General features: G+C 41.8%; 1 protein-coding gene across 4 annotated transcripts in view; it reads right to left on the bottom strand.

Annotated features, from left to right (window-relative positions):
* Positions 1-144: 144 nt before the first annotated feature.
* Positions 145-17,677, bottom strand: part of frya (furry homolog a (Drosophila)) — a 45,010-nt gene continuing 27,477 nt past the window's right edge. For all 4 annotated transcript variants that reach the window (XM_046389595.1, XM_046389594.1, XM_046389596.1 and 1 more), the window contains exons 31-62: positions 17,476-17,647; positions 16,881-17,137; positions 16,644-16,790; positions 16,379-16,547; positions 16,087-16,177; positions 15,917-15,999; positions 15,264-15,414; positions 14,967-15,070; positions 14,462-14,647; positions 13,555-13,756; positions 12,993-13,114; positions 12,699-12,886; positions 12,204-12,298; positions 11,530-12,110; positions 11,220-11,317; positions 10,962-11,132; positions 10,692-10,832; positions 9,965-10,144; positions 9,036-9,200; positions 8,761-8,835; positions 8,489-8,659; positions 8,271-8,279; positions 6,814-7,008; positions 5,780-5,920; positions 4,788-4,951; positions 4,483-4,690; positions 3,978-4,127; positions 3,783-3,881; positions 3,590-3,673; positions 2,384-2,494; positions 2,083-2,288; positions 145-1,575 (exon numbers count right to left, since the gene is read on the bottom strand). In XM_046389595.1, coding sequence (XP_046245551.1) covers positions 1,317-1,575; positions 2,083-2,288; positions 2,384-2,494; positions 3,590-3,673; positions 3,783-3,881; positions 3,978-4,127; positions 4,483-4,690; positions 4,788-4,951; positions 5,780-5,920; positions 6,814-7,008; positions 8,271-8,279; positions 8,489-8,659; positions 8,761-8,835; positions 9,036-9,200; positions 9,965-10,144; positions 10,692-10,832; positions 10,962-11,132; positions 11,220-11,317; positions 11,530-12,110; positions 12,204-12,298; positions 12,699-12,886; positions 12,993-13,114; positions 13,555-13,756; positions 14,462-14,647; positions 14,967-15,070; positions 15,264-15,414; positions 15,917-15,999; positions 16,087-16,177; positions 16,379-16,547; positions 16,644-16,790; positions 16,881-17,137; positions 17,476-17,647 — 5,175 coding nt within the window. In that variant the 3' untranslated portion in view covers positions 145-1,316. The remainder of the gene's footprint in view (positions 1,576-2,082; positions 2,289-2,383; positions 2,495-3,589; positions 3,674-3,782; positions 3,882-3,977; positions 4,128-4,482; positions 4,691-4,787; positions 4,952-5,779; positions 5,921-6,813; positions 7,009-8,270; positions 8,280-8,488; positions 8,660-8,760; positions 8,836-9,035; positions 9,201-9,964; positions 10,145-10,691; positions 10,833-10,961; positions 11,133-11,219; positions 11,318-11,529; positions 12,111-12,203; positions 12,299-12,698; positions 12,887-12,992; positions 13,115-13,554; positions 13,757-14,461; positions 14,648-14,966; positions 15,071-15,263; positions 15,415-15,916; positions 16,000-16,086; positions 16,178-16,378; positions 16,548-16,643; positions 16,791-16,880; positions 17,138-17,475; positions 17,648-17,677) is intronic.

Genomic DNA, 17,677 nt, shown 5'->3' with positions numbered 1-17,677 from the left:
TAGATCCTATCCAGTTCCACTAGGGGCGTTTTCGGTGATGCATCGGAGCCATTTGCCTGTTGCACAAGCCGAGGGATTAAAAAATAAGTGAGGTGCACCCCAAGTTTATGAAGCAAAAAAACAAAAACAAAAATGAAACCACTCTTAACAAATGTAAGTTTTATTTTTCTTGTTACATAAGTGTACAGACCACCAAAGTACAGTACATTGCAAAGGCAGTAGTATTTACAAGGCAAGATGCTACACCAACAGTTCTTGTGGAAGCTTTACAAGTATGTAGCTATCTCTTTCACTCTACATGCAACTCAAATTGGAAGTTCATAAAAATACAATATTATGAGTCTGACCAAAGCCCCTCATTGCAATATGTACAATTATTCAGTTAAAATAGTTTCTGTATTTGTTCATAAACATTACTATTACACTTTATAGTACATAGGATTTGCAAGCTTGGCAGGTTTAAATGATAATCAAAATATATGTTTTCTATAAATCTAGTTTGATAAAACCATGTCTTTCTCTTGCAAATAATATAAATAATTTACCTAATTGCTTAAAAGCTGCACAGTTAAAAGGTACAGTAAGATGTTTTATGTAACAGATAACCCACACAGCAGCATGTAGTGTAGGTTTGGGAGACATTACAGTAGTTTTGCAGCATGTCGATGTAAGTAAATGTCAACCATTTCTCTAAATCGGTATCCATAATTCCATCTGTGATGGATGTCAGGTTTATAGCACACACTCAAGCACCCAGACACAATACACCCACACGCACGCAAACACAAACACACAAAAAGACCCACTACTTTCACCAAGTAATGAAGCCTCCCTTTTTCTGGACAATGTTCATGTTTTCAAATGTTATGATATTCAAATACATTCGTTGAGGATACAGTAAAAGTGTTCCACTTCAGTGAAGGATTGCACATTTTCCCTTGACAATTAAAACAACATAACTCCAACAAAATCACTTAGCTTTGGTATGTGATTTGTTAAATGTGAAAGTTGTTGACCTCAATAGCAAGTTTTGCTTTGTGACAATTTCTGTTATTAGTGCAATAAAAGCCTAAGTTTCTTTGCAACAGCAAAGTCTCTCATCTTTCTAAAAATATTGCTGCACATCTGAAGATCTGTCTTCATGACATTCTGATGTGTTCTGAGAAAGAAGAAGAAAGGGGGTTTGGTTATTCCCAAGATAGAGCAGAGTGCTTGTTAACCACTGCGATGATAGCAGCAACCCCAGACTGTGCCAGAGGCTGGGCATGGGACAGGGTGCTGTGCAGCAACGGGTGTCACATGTCGCCATGCTGCGATCAAAGCGTCGAGCCCGAGACCCTGGAGTCTGGAAGGAAGGCTGTGATGGCTCTGTAGCCTTGGGCTCGCCGGATCATGTCCCGAATCTCTCCATTAAGTTCCATCAACTTGACAGAAATTTCTGTCAGGTCCTGTTTTGAGCCCACCAAGGCAAAAGTTCCTGTCTGACCCAAGGTTTGATGTCTGAAGTAGATGTTGAGTAAGGTCTGAACCTCATCCTCAGAGAGGCTGCCAAAAATGTCATTAGGCCACATTGTTCTGCAATGAAAAAAGAAAATGTCTTACTAGGTCAGTGGTTCCCGACCTGTTTCATAAGACATACCCCCACATACCAGTCCAATGAACTCATGCACCCCTTCATCAGCACCCCCATTTATGTTCCAAATGTGTTCATTTTCATTAATCTCAAGTTGGACCTTATTTATAGAAGTGGATATAACAGTGGGTAGTCAAGTATTTTCATACAAATGAACTTTTAAGTTTGTATTTGTACTACAACTGCATCCACTGGCAAAACCTCAACATTCCAACCATTTAACAGCCACTTTTAGTTAATGATTTCACCTCCACTGCTCACTTGCTTACTGGTTTTTACACACTCTCAATTGCAATAACACCTAATTTTAATTGCTGTGGCCGGCCTTTTTTAAAACCAAGTCATCATCCAGATTAGCTGAGCTACTCTGGTTTGGTACTTTTGGTTGTGAATCACTTGACTAGGGGAATTCAATCCTGTTCAGAAAAATGAAACGTTTTTTTTCTCACCTGCACTCACGAATGCAGCGAATGGCTGTCAGAAACTCGCTGTTCTTCAGACACTCCAGGATGGTCTGGACAGCAGCCTCAGAGGAGCTGAAGGTGGGCTCAGAACGGGGGCTCTCAAGGGCAGCAATCTCATCATTTGTCACTGAGGCTGCTGCTGTCCTCAGGCTGCTCTTCAACTCATTTAGCTCTCTGGACATATTAGTCAGCTAAAGGTTGACGAGGATAAATATTATTAAACAGGATTAGATGTTGAGTGTCAATATTTCAAAACAAAGGACAAGAAAATGCTTGAAGTACCTACCTCGGGAATAGAGCTTATTGCATGGACCTGTTCGATCAGTTTACAGTAGGACTGAAAAAGCAGCAGCAACTGAAAGTGGAGTTTGTAGAGTCTCTGACAGAGCTCCAGTTGCTGAAAGAGAGAAAGGCAGTTGTTAGCAAAAGGTCTTTTTAATGGATAACTGGGTTTTTTTCTCTTACATATCACTTTATACTGTATCAGATATTTTCAGTTTTGCATTTGGTGGATAATAAACTCATGTACAATTAAGGTAAACTACTTAATGTCAAGTAAATGTCAAGCCAGCTGCAGGCAGGCACAAGGCTTTACAAGTGCTAAAAATGGGTTTAAAATTTTTTAAGTTTTTTTAAAGGCAGAAAAAGACCATTTCACACAACAAAGAGGAACAAGTCTTTCCAACTTACAGCTAGAGATTCCATTCGCTACGAACCAAGCGTGTTACAGAACAGGAAAGAGGTAAGGAAAACAGAATCAAAAGAAAGGCATGCAATTCCTCATTATTTCCATTTCAGAGGGGGTGAAAGTATTAGACGGGTCATATAATTTGGCATGCAGAGAGGAAGAAAAGTGAGGGTCGATGTATGTGTAAACTAGAACTGAAAGGAGGGCTGGTAGTTGCCATGAATTAATTAAAAAGCCAAGTGAAATAAGCCAAGCACAATTTCACCTGTAAATTAGCACAAATGCACTCACTGTGGTGGGAATCTCTTAACTATCAAATGCCAAGTTTTAACAGCAAAACTTTCTATTTTGCTGTTTCCTTTTCTTAGTTATGAAGTGAGTGTAATTGTTTACTGCTAGATCAAGTGCAACTTAAAGAGAACTCGCTCCCATGCCCAGCAGAGCTGAAAATAATCACAATGCATGTCGGAATGACATAATCAATGTGACGTGCGGCAACTTAATGTTGTCAAAAACTTGAATTTTACATAGTGTGAGAAAGAGAGGTAACACTCACAGAGCTACAGAACCACACAGTAATCGTAAGATGCAGAAAGTATAGCATAAAAGGTCAGTTGAGGTGGATTCTTTAGTATTTTCATTCTCACAAAATGAACAACTATTTTCTTTAAAACAGCCTTCTGTGTGTCTGAATGCACAAGCGAAACCACAGAAAACATGAAACCAGTATTTCACATTATTGTTCAACTGATATGACAGCATGTCAAACTTATTGCTATAATTTCTCAAAAATGACGGTTTTACCTTTTCCTCATGTTCTGCTGGCTGACATGTTATCACGGTGCCTGTGGGACTCCTGGAAAAGGTGGCTTTACAGTTACTCAACCACTGTGGATGACAGAGACAACATAATCACAGTGTAAACAACTCAGTTTCAACATATGTACACATATGTACATAAATGTACACTGGAAAGCACAATATCTCATGCCCTTACAGAGAGAGCTGCTTCCTTTCTGTTGTTGTAAGTATCGAGATACTCCTGAAGTTCCAACACGCTGAATTTCATTTTTTCCAGGAGCCCGTAAGACATAATCTGTGAAAACAGAGTTGTGATGTTTGTTCAAGTACCACTAACACATCACACACTTATAAAAAGGTATTAAAAAATGGAAAATGCTCAGTTACTCACTGTGTCGGCATCAATAAATAGTGTCGGACACTCTGAGCATGACGTCAACATCTGAGAAGACCTCAAAAGCTTGGATCCTAATCCTCTCAGGCCATCACCGAGGTAACTCACAGCGTCACAGGTCAGGGAACAAAATTTGGCCTGAATACTCTGCAAAGCAAGCAAAAAACACTGGCTGTGACGCTGTCGAAGGCACTCCATCTCATTAGGTACTTAGATTTCTCTCATTATTTCTGTTGTTTTTTTTTCTGAAATTCTCCCCTGTCAGCTTTGGTCAGTGAAGTGAACAACATCTGGTTAATGAATCTCAGAAGCTTTTCAAATAAAAAGCATCTGGAGAATGACCTCTAGTTGTAATTAATCAGACTTCTTCTGAAAGGAAGCCTCTTTCTCTAAAGGTTAATCAACCAGATAACCAATCCTGTTACCCTTTCAGTTTAATTATTCAGTTTGACCAGGCACACTGTCTCAAATGCATGCTGGCTACAATGTCATGCCATAATACCTGAAATAGTGAAGAAAACACATGAAAAGTGTAGACTGCGCAGGATCCGTCAGAGTCTGACACAAGCTGGTTGAGGTGACTTCGCCAAGCCTCCTCTGCATCATCGCAGACTGCTGGCTGGAAAGCTGCCAGGATAGCGGAAAAGAAGGGTGACGGCGGCGGTGAAGAACGGGACTCGAGCATGTCGTCTCTTTCCTCCTCGGCGAGACTGAGTGGACATAAATCTTTGTTATAAACAATGTCATTTCTACGTAACTTCAGTCTATTTATTTTTCAGTAGCTGTTGTGAAGTTGTCAGTAGCTACCTGGGAAAGCAGCTGTCAATGTCCAGCTCTCCTTTACAGTCCATGTGAACTATGTCCATTGTCAAAGTATCACCACAGTGGAATTCAGGGGGCAGTTCACTGATGGAGAGAGAGAGCTCGTCCTCATGGACATTAATGTCTCCATCTTCTTGGGACATCCCATGCTGAAAGAGAGCAGGAGGGATGAATGCTTTCTCAGTGGTTGGCAATATGAACTAGAGTCATGAAAGAATACTGAGGCAGCATGCAGCAAAGGTTATTATCAACTAAAATGTGTTCCCTCTGTTATATTTTATTATTAAACAGAATTTTTGGGTAAAATGGACACACTAACCTTGGCGTGGAACCCTATGGACACTCCTTGTGTTGTTTTCTCTTATTTGGTAAATTTGGTGTGCATAAAAATGGTGCCAATTAAATATTTTATGAAATTAATTCAGCCAGCACTGTGGCCCTGAACACTCATGTTTTGGAACAGGCAATGTGTAAACCTTTCCTGACCTCTCCACATGCCGAGCGATTTTAGTTGTTGCTTAGAGCCACCCACACAGAAGCAATAGGTATACACATTGCCTTTAACAGAAAGACATAGAAAGAAAGACTTTTATTCTACTTCTGGCCATGATGCCCTAACGTCCCCAGAAAACCTCTGCCACAATTAAAGTAAGGTGCAAAGTAGCCCATAGCACAAAGCGTTATCGATTGCCTGCTTGCAGGTTTTAGTTCATTCAACTTAAGCATGCAAACACTGAAATATCAAGAAAGGACCCTCTCATGCTCTACTCTGAAGAGAGCGAGTGCAGAAAAGTCACAGCACCACAAAGTAACTAACATAGACTGAACCCAAAGCACATGAAACATCCAAGACTCCCACAAGAAAAGATGCAGCTGAATAGCTTCTATTTGGCAAAATTAGTAAAGAACTCTAGTATGGAATTGCGATAGGAATTAGTAGTTCCCAATATCTCAGACACTCTGAAGCCCTTATTCACCCGCTGCTTCGAGTCCCCTGGCAGTTGGACCTCGAAACTAGGATTTTTGGTGTTCAGAGGAGTTGAATCAGCTGGTGTTGAATCATAAAAGGCAGAAGGAGAATCCATACTGATCTCTGCTGTTGGAGAGAGGCTGACGGTCTGCAAAGAGACAAGGTCAAAGTTGTTGGAATCTTCTACAGATAGCGCATGTGTCACGTGTCAGTATTTTTTTTTTTAGAAACACTAAACACTTAAAAAAAAAAGCAAATCTCAAAAAAACTGGACAGAGAAGTTTAACACTGCAAAATCCGCAGCTTTTCTGAACTCCCTCAAAGCGCTGACTGTGGCAGAGTGGCTGACAAGTCAGAAATAAGAGCAGAGTGGGATGACAGCTGCATGGACACATGTGCTCTCCACCTGCCATCACAGTTCCCACAGACTTTATCTACTACCGCATGAGGATCAGCAGTCATGAAATAGCAGGGAGATGATGTAAACCAGACAAAAGATGATGCAAAAGTTTAAAGTTCTGCCAGCAGCCCCTAGACACTGCAGTGTTCATTAAAATTTGTGTTGCATGCGGGCAATTTTGATATTTATGGAGCGTTTAATATTTGGTCCTGGAGTTGACGCTGGAGGAAGAGTTGCAAGATCACTAAGATCAAATGCATTAACTCTGAGGGAGCATGAATGTGCTCAGCGAGTTAAAATATCTTGTGTGTAAAATTTACAATAACCTGAGGGTGACACAAGATGATAAGAATTTAACCACTGAATGCTGGAAATAATCTGCCAACTGGATTTAATATTTTTTGTGTGTATTATGACTGAAATGATTATCATGATACTGATAAAACATTTTTGCAGAATTAAATATAAGACTTCAAGATGTACTGCATAGATTGCAATTTAATATCTGTTGTATAATCCTAACAGTCAAAGTATAAAAATACAACAGAAAACTAGTAGGGACAATATGGCTGAGAATTATTTATCTTTAAGTATAATTACATTAACATTATTTATTGGCACACAAACAAAGGGGAACTTACAAGCTGTGAGTGGGAGAGTATCTGGCTGGCGGTGAGGGAATCTTCCTCAGAGGACTCGTCTGAGTCTTCATGAGTGATCTTGCTGAGGCTGGGCATGCTGCTGGACAGTTCCTCCAGGGGCAGCAGGTCACTCCGGTCCAGACTGTCCATGGAGCGTCTACGCACTCCCCAGTTGAAGTTGTCCATAGTCTCTCCCTGCAACAGGAAACAGCATTGAGCACAATGTCTTCTCTAAGACAACCATTCAAGACAAGACATTCACACAACCATGCAGTGCACGTTCAAGGAGGCATTAGGTCAGAGGTTATGTCACGCTGTTGTGAACCCAGCATCGTGTATCCTCACATAGAGAGTGTCTCCAAACTACCACTAAAATACCCAATGCACCGTTGGACTTAATAATAATAATTGCAGGTTTTTTGCCCTGAATCTGTGAGTTTCTTGTTGAAAATGCAGACCCTTTTCAACTGGACATTCCACCAAAGCTCCACATCAACAGATCAAATAAAGGAGACTCCCTGTGGTGATTTATTTTAAGACCTACCACTTACAGAAGGAAAAGGCCTTCATTTTGGCCTATTGGCTTCTTTTGAAAGGAAATCATTCTACATTTCAGATGAAAAACAAAGTTTGTCTGTGTTTCTCATATCATGGACAACGATGTGTATATCATAAACATTTGGGCCTCAATGGAATTTGACCAAACTGACTTGAGCAAAGATTGATGGCCTTTTCCTCATTGTAAACCAACAGAAATTTTCACTACATGAACTTGCCTAATAGTTGACTACACACAGAGCAAAAGTATACAGTACAATTTGTTTTTGTGTAACTTCCTGTTGGGACTGCATGTTGATTTGTGTTTGATTTATATGACAAAAGTTGAAACTGAGCACAGTTCCCATCGATGAACATCAGCAGAACTGACTACACAAACAGCTTTTAATATCCCATCAGGAGTTTTCGAAGGAGAAATAAAAAACCTTGATTCTACTATGGCTTCTAGGTTAGAAGCCATATTCAGATGCTCACTTTTTATTATGGAAAACTGCACATAGACAGCTAAAAACATGACGTGCAACTACGCTGGAAATTAACATTGGTGAAGATCAAGCCACTCATATTCTGTTAAGTAATGCACACATGCATAGAAACTATATAATCATATGACAAAGGGGGGAAAAAAATCAGTAATCCTGGTTAAAGATATTTTATACTGACATGCATTTCAATGGTGACTATTAGGCCAAAAGACTATGTGATGCCTATGAGTAATATGCTAAACACACCGTGTTTCTGTCTCTCTTGCACCTCTTGCAGAACTCGTCTTGTAAATTACACAGCATGCACAAATGTTTGCTACTCTTTGCCATCACTGTGACAGTTCACTAATTATCTGCACAAACAGGAACGCTTTTAAAGAACACAGCAAGTACATGTAACATCACTAAACTTACCTGTAGCTCCTAGATAGCCCAGACAGGAAAAAAAGAAAAAAAAGTGCATTACACAGAGCAGGCAGACCTGAACTCAAATCACAGTAAGAGTGCTAATTGGAGGAAAATACTCATTTGCTTTACAACTCTGACAGTCCAAAGTGAAAGGAAGTGGGGCGAGGGGTAAATTATCTTCTTTGTTACTACTGTTTTAAACCCTTTGAGATCCCGAGACTCACCTCTCCATCTTCAAGCTCCACATCCAGGAAGTCAAAGTCTCGAAAGACTCTGAACTGCTGCTCTGAGGTGGTGTCGTCCATGTTGTCTGGTTCCCGGGTCCCATCATCGGAGGACACCAGGCTAGGTTGGTGCTCCATGAGATCCAGCTCCCCACAACTAGAGAAGATCACCTACACAGAAAAACAAGCAAAAATCAAAATGGCTTAGACTTTATTTTTGAATGCAGTCTAACAAAAACTGGCGTGTTGAAATGCATTGCACCGGATCTTACCGAAGGATTTTTTGTGAGGCCTACTTCTTGTCCACACAAAGACAAAACATTCACCAGTTTTTCCCGTGTTCTTTTCTGCATGTATAGATACAGATCACATTTTAATCCCAACAGTAAATGAGACAGTAAGGTGCACAGTATGTAATTTCTGCTGTCAGGGGTCCCTGACAGTGAAAGCAAAAAATGTATCCTTCAGTAGGTATCAAATGCAGGCCTTTGATGTGTTCTCAAATGATGAGCATAGTTCCCAAGAAGGCCTGGGAAGAAGTGCACACCTGTGAAGACTGAGGCCTCTTCCAGCTCACTGGCACCAGGACGTTGTTGGAGATGGATCCAGAGGAGGTAGAGGAGGTGCTGCGGGTCACCGTTGTGGTCCTACTCTTCACATCTTGGCCTGGACAACGCTGCAGGTCATCGAAACGCCGACCAATCACCGGTGTCTAGCAGCATGCCCAAAGAAACACGTGCAAACAGAAACAGACTCAATGAGTCAGGCAGAGTTTAAAGAAGAGAAAGTCCGTCAATCCATGACTCAGGCGCCACAGCAGCTTCTGACTTCTTCAGGACTTTCACAGTTACAAGCTAATCATAAAGTGATCAATTTTTCTTTATAAGCTGGCACTGATTTTTTATCAATATTAAGATATCAAGATGAGATTTTGCTCCACTCACCATTCTGACTTTCTTAAATTTTATCCTTTAGTCTAAAAATATCTGTGTATTTTAAGAAATAGCAGTGGTTTGTCCAATGTTGCCAAAAGTTTAAATACACACACTGTTGGCTATCCACTCACTGATTCACATACAAAGGATGGCAGCAAAGAGCTGACATCATTTCCTGCCATTCATGAACTACACAAATAGCTCCCTGTTCAGTTCCCACACTTACACCACTCTGTATCTTTGACTCACTTTCCAGCTCTGCACTGCTTGGCTAATTGTGTTTACCTTTGAAGCTTTCAAGCTAATCTCAAGGGGATTGGTCAAAAAGAAATATCAGCATTACGGAAAGGGAAGAAATGTTTCCTTTCCAAAAAGCTTAACAAAATTCCACATAACCTCAAAAAGCACCACACCCTGGAAAATACAGGAAAAAATGCAAGAGAGAACATACAAGAGTTACGCTGTCCCTGTGCTAAAGGGGCTTTCAAAACAAGAGCTTTCCAACAAGATAAAAAAGAAAGTCAGAGAAAGGGTCTCTAACCTCAGATATGTCAAAGTGGAAATCCAGCGTTTTCCCAGGCAAGGCCTTGGAGGAGCGGTCCCACACACGGCTGATGTCCTCATAGGAGAGGTCACACTGTGGGGATGAAGGCTGCACCAGACTGGCTGATCGAGAAACCACCAGCTTCAGGATATTCAGCGCTTCCCCCCAATGGACAGTCTACAGTCAGATGCACACAGCAATTCACCCGCACACATGAAAAACCAACACAACCGCATGTTTAGAAAGAAAAAAACCACAAATGTCTTCCTGTGTGTGGTTTAATGTAGTTCTATTTTTGGCGACTAGTTGGCTCACAGTAGGAAGCTGAGGGAAAATGGATTCAGTATGAGAATAAGCAGAAGCCTGGCCCGAGGCAGAAAGGCAGACTGTTTATAGTTTGGGTGTGTCTACAAATTTACTGCGCTGACACAAGACAGCGTTTTTCTTTTTTCCCTGTGAACACTCACAAAAGGAAAAGGGAAAACAAGACTCTTATTCAGAGGACGATGCCTAAAAACTTCCAGTGACCACATATGATGTAGGTGATCTGAATGTTTTCATTTTCCAAGCACATACGGTTTCTTTCTGTTACCACAGAAGTATCCTTAAAATATAAACAGTCACTGACTAAAATTCAATACGAAGGCATACAGTGAGTTCATATTTAAACTTTCAAATTTAAAATTATCTGCAGCAGGAAACACTTTCAGGTGTTTTAACTCACCTGAACAAATTTCTCAATTGTCTTGAGGACCTCCATGTTGAAGGGTTTGGCTTGAATCCCACTCAGGTCCATGTGGCTCAGGAGGCTGTAGATGATTTGTAAAAGGGTCTGCTGCATACAGGGGAGACCTTTCTCCAACAGCTGTTACAATGGGATTTAACAACATTATATATTTAGCACCTTTTGAGAAGCTGCAATATTAATAATTACTGTACAACTCATTCACTACAGTACAGCAAATACATGATCAGCTGTTACAGCTGCACAAACCTCTGCCATGTAAGTGACCAGGTTGAGGGTGATATCAGAGAAAGCTTCATGAAGATAACGACACACCACATTGACCCATGAAGAACAGTCTCGCGTGTACGAGTGTGTTTTGTACAGAGTCATGACATGAGCAAGGTTGGACAGCTTGGCGTTGTTCTCCTCAAGGCATACCTGCACACAGAAAGTGCATTTGCTTCAAACATAAAACTATCCCTGATCTGAAATAAGGATAAAATACAAACATTAACAGATCCAAACCTGGGCTATCCTCTCAGCAGCATCTCGACAGAACTGCGTGGGGCCATCGAAGTTCTGCACAAGATGTGGGAGCAGGCAGAGAACATTCAAGGGAAAACCTGATGGATGACACAAGAAAAATTAATTAAGGTTTCACACGAAAACTTAAATCTTCACTTCACTGGTATGTAATTGCATGTATGGGTACAAGGTTACAGCAATTTTTGTTTTTCTGTGAAATTATACAAAAAGTAACTCTCTTGACACACACAAAAAAAGCTTTCAACATTCATATTATCTGACTTTAAAACTATCAACCCCTGCAATGCACCTATGGCTTGGGAAGTGTCCACTACAGGCGCTCGTGACACGGATGTGAGCTGGCAGAAGAGCTGCAGCGTCAGGTCAGTGGTGGACATGGAGGTGAAACCCTTCAGCAGCAGCTGCTGGAGCCCAGAGAAGCTACTCCAATTAAGCTGGCTCTGTAGTTTCTCCAACTTCTCCCTGTTCTCCGGTTTGTCTAGCGATATGTGACCCAGCAGTTTATTCAACAGTCTTAAAGACATCTGATACTCAAACTCGAAGTCCGACTCCATCAGTGACACAGCCACCCAGAAGATGGTGGCCAGCAGATTGCTGGGGTGGTTGATGTTGGTTGGGTCGGTGATGTTGTCTTTAGATGAGGACGAGCTGCGGGTTTTGGCTAACAAAACCTGCTGTTCACAAGCTTGCATACGGTCCAGTGTAGCGCTGCGAGGTGGATCGGACCACCTGTCCGTCTCTCCAAACTTCTTGGGGACAGAAGAGCTCCTCTGATGTCGGCTCTTCTCTTCTCTTCTAAGATTGAGCTGCCCTGTACTCTTCCTGTTGGACAGCAGCTTGAAACTGGTGAGGAAATCTGGAGATGAGGCTCTGGATTCAAACAAATGATAAATCAATTAAATCACTTTCAACATTAGAATACCTTTTTTTTTTAACATAAATCTTTGTAGAGGAGACACCAACCTTGTCAGGATAGCCATGAGATCATTGTTCTTGAGACACTCAGCCAAGTTATCCACCACAGATTCCAGTGTGAGTAATACTTCCATCACGTAGCCCTGCAGAAGAGAAAGCACTTAAAAATAGACCTGACGAAGTTTCACAGAGGTTTTGTTTTTAAAGTGGCTAAAAATTAACAGAGGAATTTTTATAATATTTGATGGACAGGCTCAAGGATCAGCTGATAGACTCAATGATCTACGATCTTTGCCATTAGATGATTACTCATTTTAATGTTGGGTTCATGTCCTCATAAGAGGCTCAGACATCTGCAGCAACCAAGTGATTTGCTGAACAGCACAGAATTCATGTGCCACTTCCTTAAAAACAAACACAAAATACAAAAATATAGAGTGTTTAGCTCCTGCTATGAATTATTTTGCTGATGGACATTTGATTATAAACATGTAAAGACAAAATTGCTACACAGATCATCCCGCATCACGTTCATACACTAACCTGCACTTCTTCTCCATGTTCACCGACAACTTCCACCAGCCTTGAGAGCAGGTCGGAGACGGCGTGGGCAGAGATAGGCTGGCGAAGTGCTCGAAAAACCTGGAAGGAACGACCAGCGTAGTGACGCGATGAACTACACAAGGCAGTCTGCAGCGCCACGTCACTGAGCTGCTGCTCCAGGTGGAAATCTAACAGGACAGAGAGGAGCACGAGCAAACGAGAATGAGAACTATGGAATAGTAAAGACAGGGTTCTGTTGCATACTTAATAATTACTATATTACTGAAGGGCTACCTGACTTGGACTCTTTGAACACAGACATCACATGTCGCAGAAAGTTGGTCAGCTGTCCGGTGCTTTTTGAAATTTGGTTCTTTGGTGAAATGTCTTCATGGCACCATAGTGGTCCGCTTGCTCTATAAAACAAGTCTCTTAGTTATCAACAACACAGTATATGTGGATGTATGTTAGGGTAGAAGTGGGACAACGACTGCAGTTGATTATTCTGAAACACAAACTCAGGTGTTACCTCTGCTTTATCCTATTTAGTAATGATGTCTGTACTTTAATTGGAAACAGCTGTTTTAAGCAAATAAAATCCCCCAAAATGTAGGAGTTTGCATTTCCAGTGTGTGGAACCACTATCTTAACTTTAATCTCAAATCTAATCTGCTTCTCCATCGCACTATGCACGCAACACCACTAGGGGGTAATCTACATCAAAAAATAAAGCAGAGTGTAACAGTATATGACTGCAGTATATTTCTGTAGTATGATATGCATTAACATAAGTAAAACTGTGCTCTAAGAGTTCAGTTTATTGGAAATGATTTTAACAGCACATCGACATCAGTACCTTGTGGTTAAAAACTCAATGAGCTTGTTAGTCTTTTCATCCATTTTATTGGAGGTCACCAGCTCCTCCACCTCATGTGAGATCTCAGGCAGGTTGCTGCTGCTGCCGCCCAGACTCAAACTGGACGACGTCGAAGAGGAGCTCAGTCCAGAGTCTGGCACAGGAGATGCCTGACACTCCCGCAGGAAGTCAAAACATCCTCCTGAACACAACAGAGGAACAGATGTGTGATCAGAAACAAGTTACAGGTGATTTGCATGTTTTATTTCCTCTCCTTGACTGTAACTGCTCTCCCGACACGCAGTGGGAGGATGGAGGAAGTGAGTGAGAGGACATGTAAGGAGCAGAAAGACCTGTGGTCGTCTGGAATTTGAATCCGATCCAGCCTACTGACGGCATTTATATAATGTGTTGGAGCTGTTAAACCTAACTAATACATTTCTACAGAACTAATCTCCTCGATTACTTACAAATCGACTCCTTTTGGAACATATTACACTTTATACACAAACACAGCAAAATGGGACTGAAGCCGTTACAAAGAATGAGAAGAAAATTGTTTTCTTTGGACCTCAATGGCCATTATCACTATGGACAAAGAATATTCTGGACATTTCAAAATGTCTAGACATTTACAAAACAAATTATCTGCCGGGGTTAGGGGCAAACCAGCCTGTCCAAGAATGAGCAGATGGCCCCAATTTGGGCAAAAGGATAAAAATAGCAGAGTGGAATGCTTTAATCAGGACCTCTGGTGTCCTCTGCGTTCAGTATTGCTTTTGGCACTGTGTCCAAATATTTACTCCCCAGATAAGAACTGTATCTATCCTCTGAAAGGAAAGTGAGAATATGTTCATTGTTGAGAAAATTCAAACAGGACATTATTACTCAAGGCCTGTATTTATACCTGAAGGTAAATACTCTGGCTGAAGGCTTGGTTTGCAGGTGAGGGTCTTGATGCCATTGATCTCACGTGTCTGCAGTAAGACTGAGGCAACGGCCTGGAAGTTATTGTTACATGACAATGTGATGAGCAAGTGGAGGAGGAGACGCTTGCTGTGCTCAAACACCTCAGGACGGTAGTGATCCATGCCTGAAGAAAGGAACAGAGCCTGTTTCAGCACACTCTGAACTCAAGACAAGCTGTTGTTTGTTATTGCAAGATCTATTTTTGTTTCTTTTCAAGTTTTCTTCTCCCGGCTTCACAAAAACAATAAACAGACAGTCTACCTCATCAAAAGATCTCCACGAGAGGATCAGCTTTAGCTAAACTGTCCACATTTCTGTACTTAAAATATGGGACATATCCTATGGACTCCAAATATTTGTCAAATTATCATTTCAAAATTTGCAATCAACCTTAATTACATAGATGGGTTTTACTGGGATAACTGATGATAGTGTGGACTCACCCAAAAACAAGGCATGTAGCAGTAAAGGCAAGTGCATGGCCCAGTCCTCTCTTACACTGTGGTCCACCACCATCTCTGTCATAAAGATTACTGCTATATTGCACCTATCACAAACAAAAACACAAACTTTCATTTCGATGAAATAACCTGCTGCAGCAGGTTATTAAATGTCAAAGATCTCTTTGATTGCTCATCTCAAAGTAAACAGTCAGCCTGCAGGAGAGACTAGCAGCAGTTGTGACTTGACATTTTAAACTGGACTATAACATTTTGCATGAATGCACGCAGCAGTCAAACCTGTGCAGTGGTCCTCTGGGAGTGATCGTCTCTGGCAGGAAGTCCACCAGTGGAGCCCAGCATCCTCCATTCAGAGGCATGGGCAGAGGATGTGGCTGGTTGGTCTCAATGACAACCATCAGCCAATCAGCAAAGGGGGGCAGAGGTTCACCTAAATTATTACGGATGGCAACATGGCAAATTTCAATAAAAAATGAGAGTTCACAGATTCTCCATAGCTTCATATGGTTAGCATGTAGGCAAATGACAGATGGGAGATGCCTTTAAACAATTCAAGACTACTTTTAACAACATAGAAAAGAACATCAATTTTGAAGCTTAGCTGTGAAAGGAGTATTTAAGGCTGCTTTTTGTTATCAAATTATTCTTACTCACACTAAACTGCAGGATTAATTGAGACCATGAGAGTGTTACACAGACGTTTCTGGGTCACTGGCAGCAGTGTAGGGGCCTTGGGCTTGACTACTTTTATTTCAGTGCCAGTTCTCACAGAAGCCTTTCAAGAACTCCAGGCAACACTGCACTGCTCATGCATTATCAATGACACCATGCCGATCGCCGTCTCACCCTCCAACCCAACCTGTGTATTTCACACTCAGCAGACCATGACAACCACATTTTTCATAGGGTGTCTGGTGCAGAAATACACTCACTCTTGTCTTCATCGTACGATCCTCCTGAGCTGTTGCTATAGCGTGACTCCAGGCGGTTGTGGGCTCTCATTATGTGGCTTAACCTGACATTAGAAAGAAATATTAATCATGATGAGTCTTGCCGGGACTGTAATTAATAAAATGATAAACTTCAAGACATTGCTGCCTACCTGTCCTCATTCTCCTTTATGGTCTTGGCATCATCTGTGTCAGGGAAGCTCTCCTGGCCTGCAACAACAGTGTTGCTGCTCGACGTGGTGCCTAGAAACAACCAAAAATGAGCTGAATATTTATGCTTTACCGTGTGTTGAAGCAAAGTCAACACCAACATCGCCTCGCATGCACCACTGGGATCTATCTGTGGTTGGCCACTAAGCAGTTCCACTGAAGCAGTTGGGATTTCCTGGTTGGTTGATTTTTCCCATTAGAAAAAAAAAGCGTAGTGTTGTTAAAAGGATGTACCTGAGGCTGCTGTGGAGACCTTGCTTGTGGCAGTGAAGCGATAGAAAGGAGGGCTATCACAGTGCTGCACCACAGGGTTGACTGGATCAGTTTGTTGTAACTCAAATATCAACTCCTCCATAGTTTGTATGGTGTTGTTCCGGCACATATAGATCACCACCTTCTTGATCTGAAGAAACACATCACAGAATATCCGTGAGAAACTGTAAAGAGCTAAAAGAAAAAAGCTACATAAGGTTTTCCAGTTGGCCTAAATATATCTTACATATGGCAGGAGGGTGGTGTCACTGCTCACACCACACAGGCTGATGAGAAACTGCAGTGTGGTTCTCAGATTGTTGCTCCACTTCTCATTGCTGACTAAAGCATTCCAGGCGTTTTCCATCTCTGGTCCAGGTAGGTCATCCCCATACTGACCAGAGGGGTTGAAATGAACATAGTGTCATTTTAGCTGCATTGACCTCAGATTACCCCATTTCAATACAGTTCAACATGACTTTACCTTGGCGGTCATGAACATGAGGTTATTGAGCACCATAGATGTGGCCTGTAAGGAGCCCCAGCCAGTGCCCTTCAGTTGGTGGGATGAAACTGTGCTGGTCGTTCGGCTAGAAGAGTCATAATCTGAGGTGCACGGTGTGAAGACTGGGAGCAGCAGGCCGCTATCCACCAGCTCGATGTTACTGAGCCAAGGCAGGAGGTAGGTGAGCATGATCTGCCTCCCATTGGGATGAGTGGTGGGAAACCTCTGGCTCACCTCTGGAACAAGCAGGGAAAAGGCAGCTAACGTCAGAATAACACTGCGCGTTCGTGTCCTACATGGAAATAAAATACATACTGTATACTCAGTTTTAACCATAATTGCAAGTTTTATCCTGAGCCACATATAAATTCAACTTAAATCTGGGAGTCCCTTAATCGACTTAAGCTCTCGGTGGTTATTGGGAGTGTCCACAGATGAGTTTCTTTGGAAGATGAGCGACCAGCATTTAGTGGGGAGCCATAAGAGGATGACAAGCCTACGAGAGGGGAGTACCATGGCTACCCCACTGTGGCCACACACACACACAGAGCACATATATCACACAAGCAGTTACCTGAGAACAGAGGGAGAGTGAGTTCTGGGTACATCCTGGCCAGCTGGCTGGAGAGCTGAGGCAGGGAGACACTGTACAGAGGGGGCAGTGGACCGTGGGTGCCGTAGAGGATGCTGTTTGGCTTCTGTTCCGCAATCCTCTTAGAGTGCACAAACAACTTAGCTTCAAGAATCTGTTCAAAGAAAGAGGAGAAATAAGGGAC

This window comes from Scatophagus argus, chromosome 5 (genome assembly GCF_020382885.2).
Source record: "Scatophagus argus isolate fScaArg1 chromosome 5, fScaArg1.pri, whole genome shotgun sequence".
Lineage (NCBI taxonomy): Eukaryota > Metazoa > Chordata > Actinopteri > Scatophagidae > Scatophagus > Scatophagus argus.
This window is presented reverse-complemented; position numbering and strand designations above follow the sequence as displayed.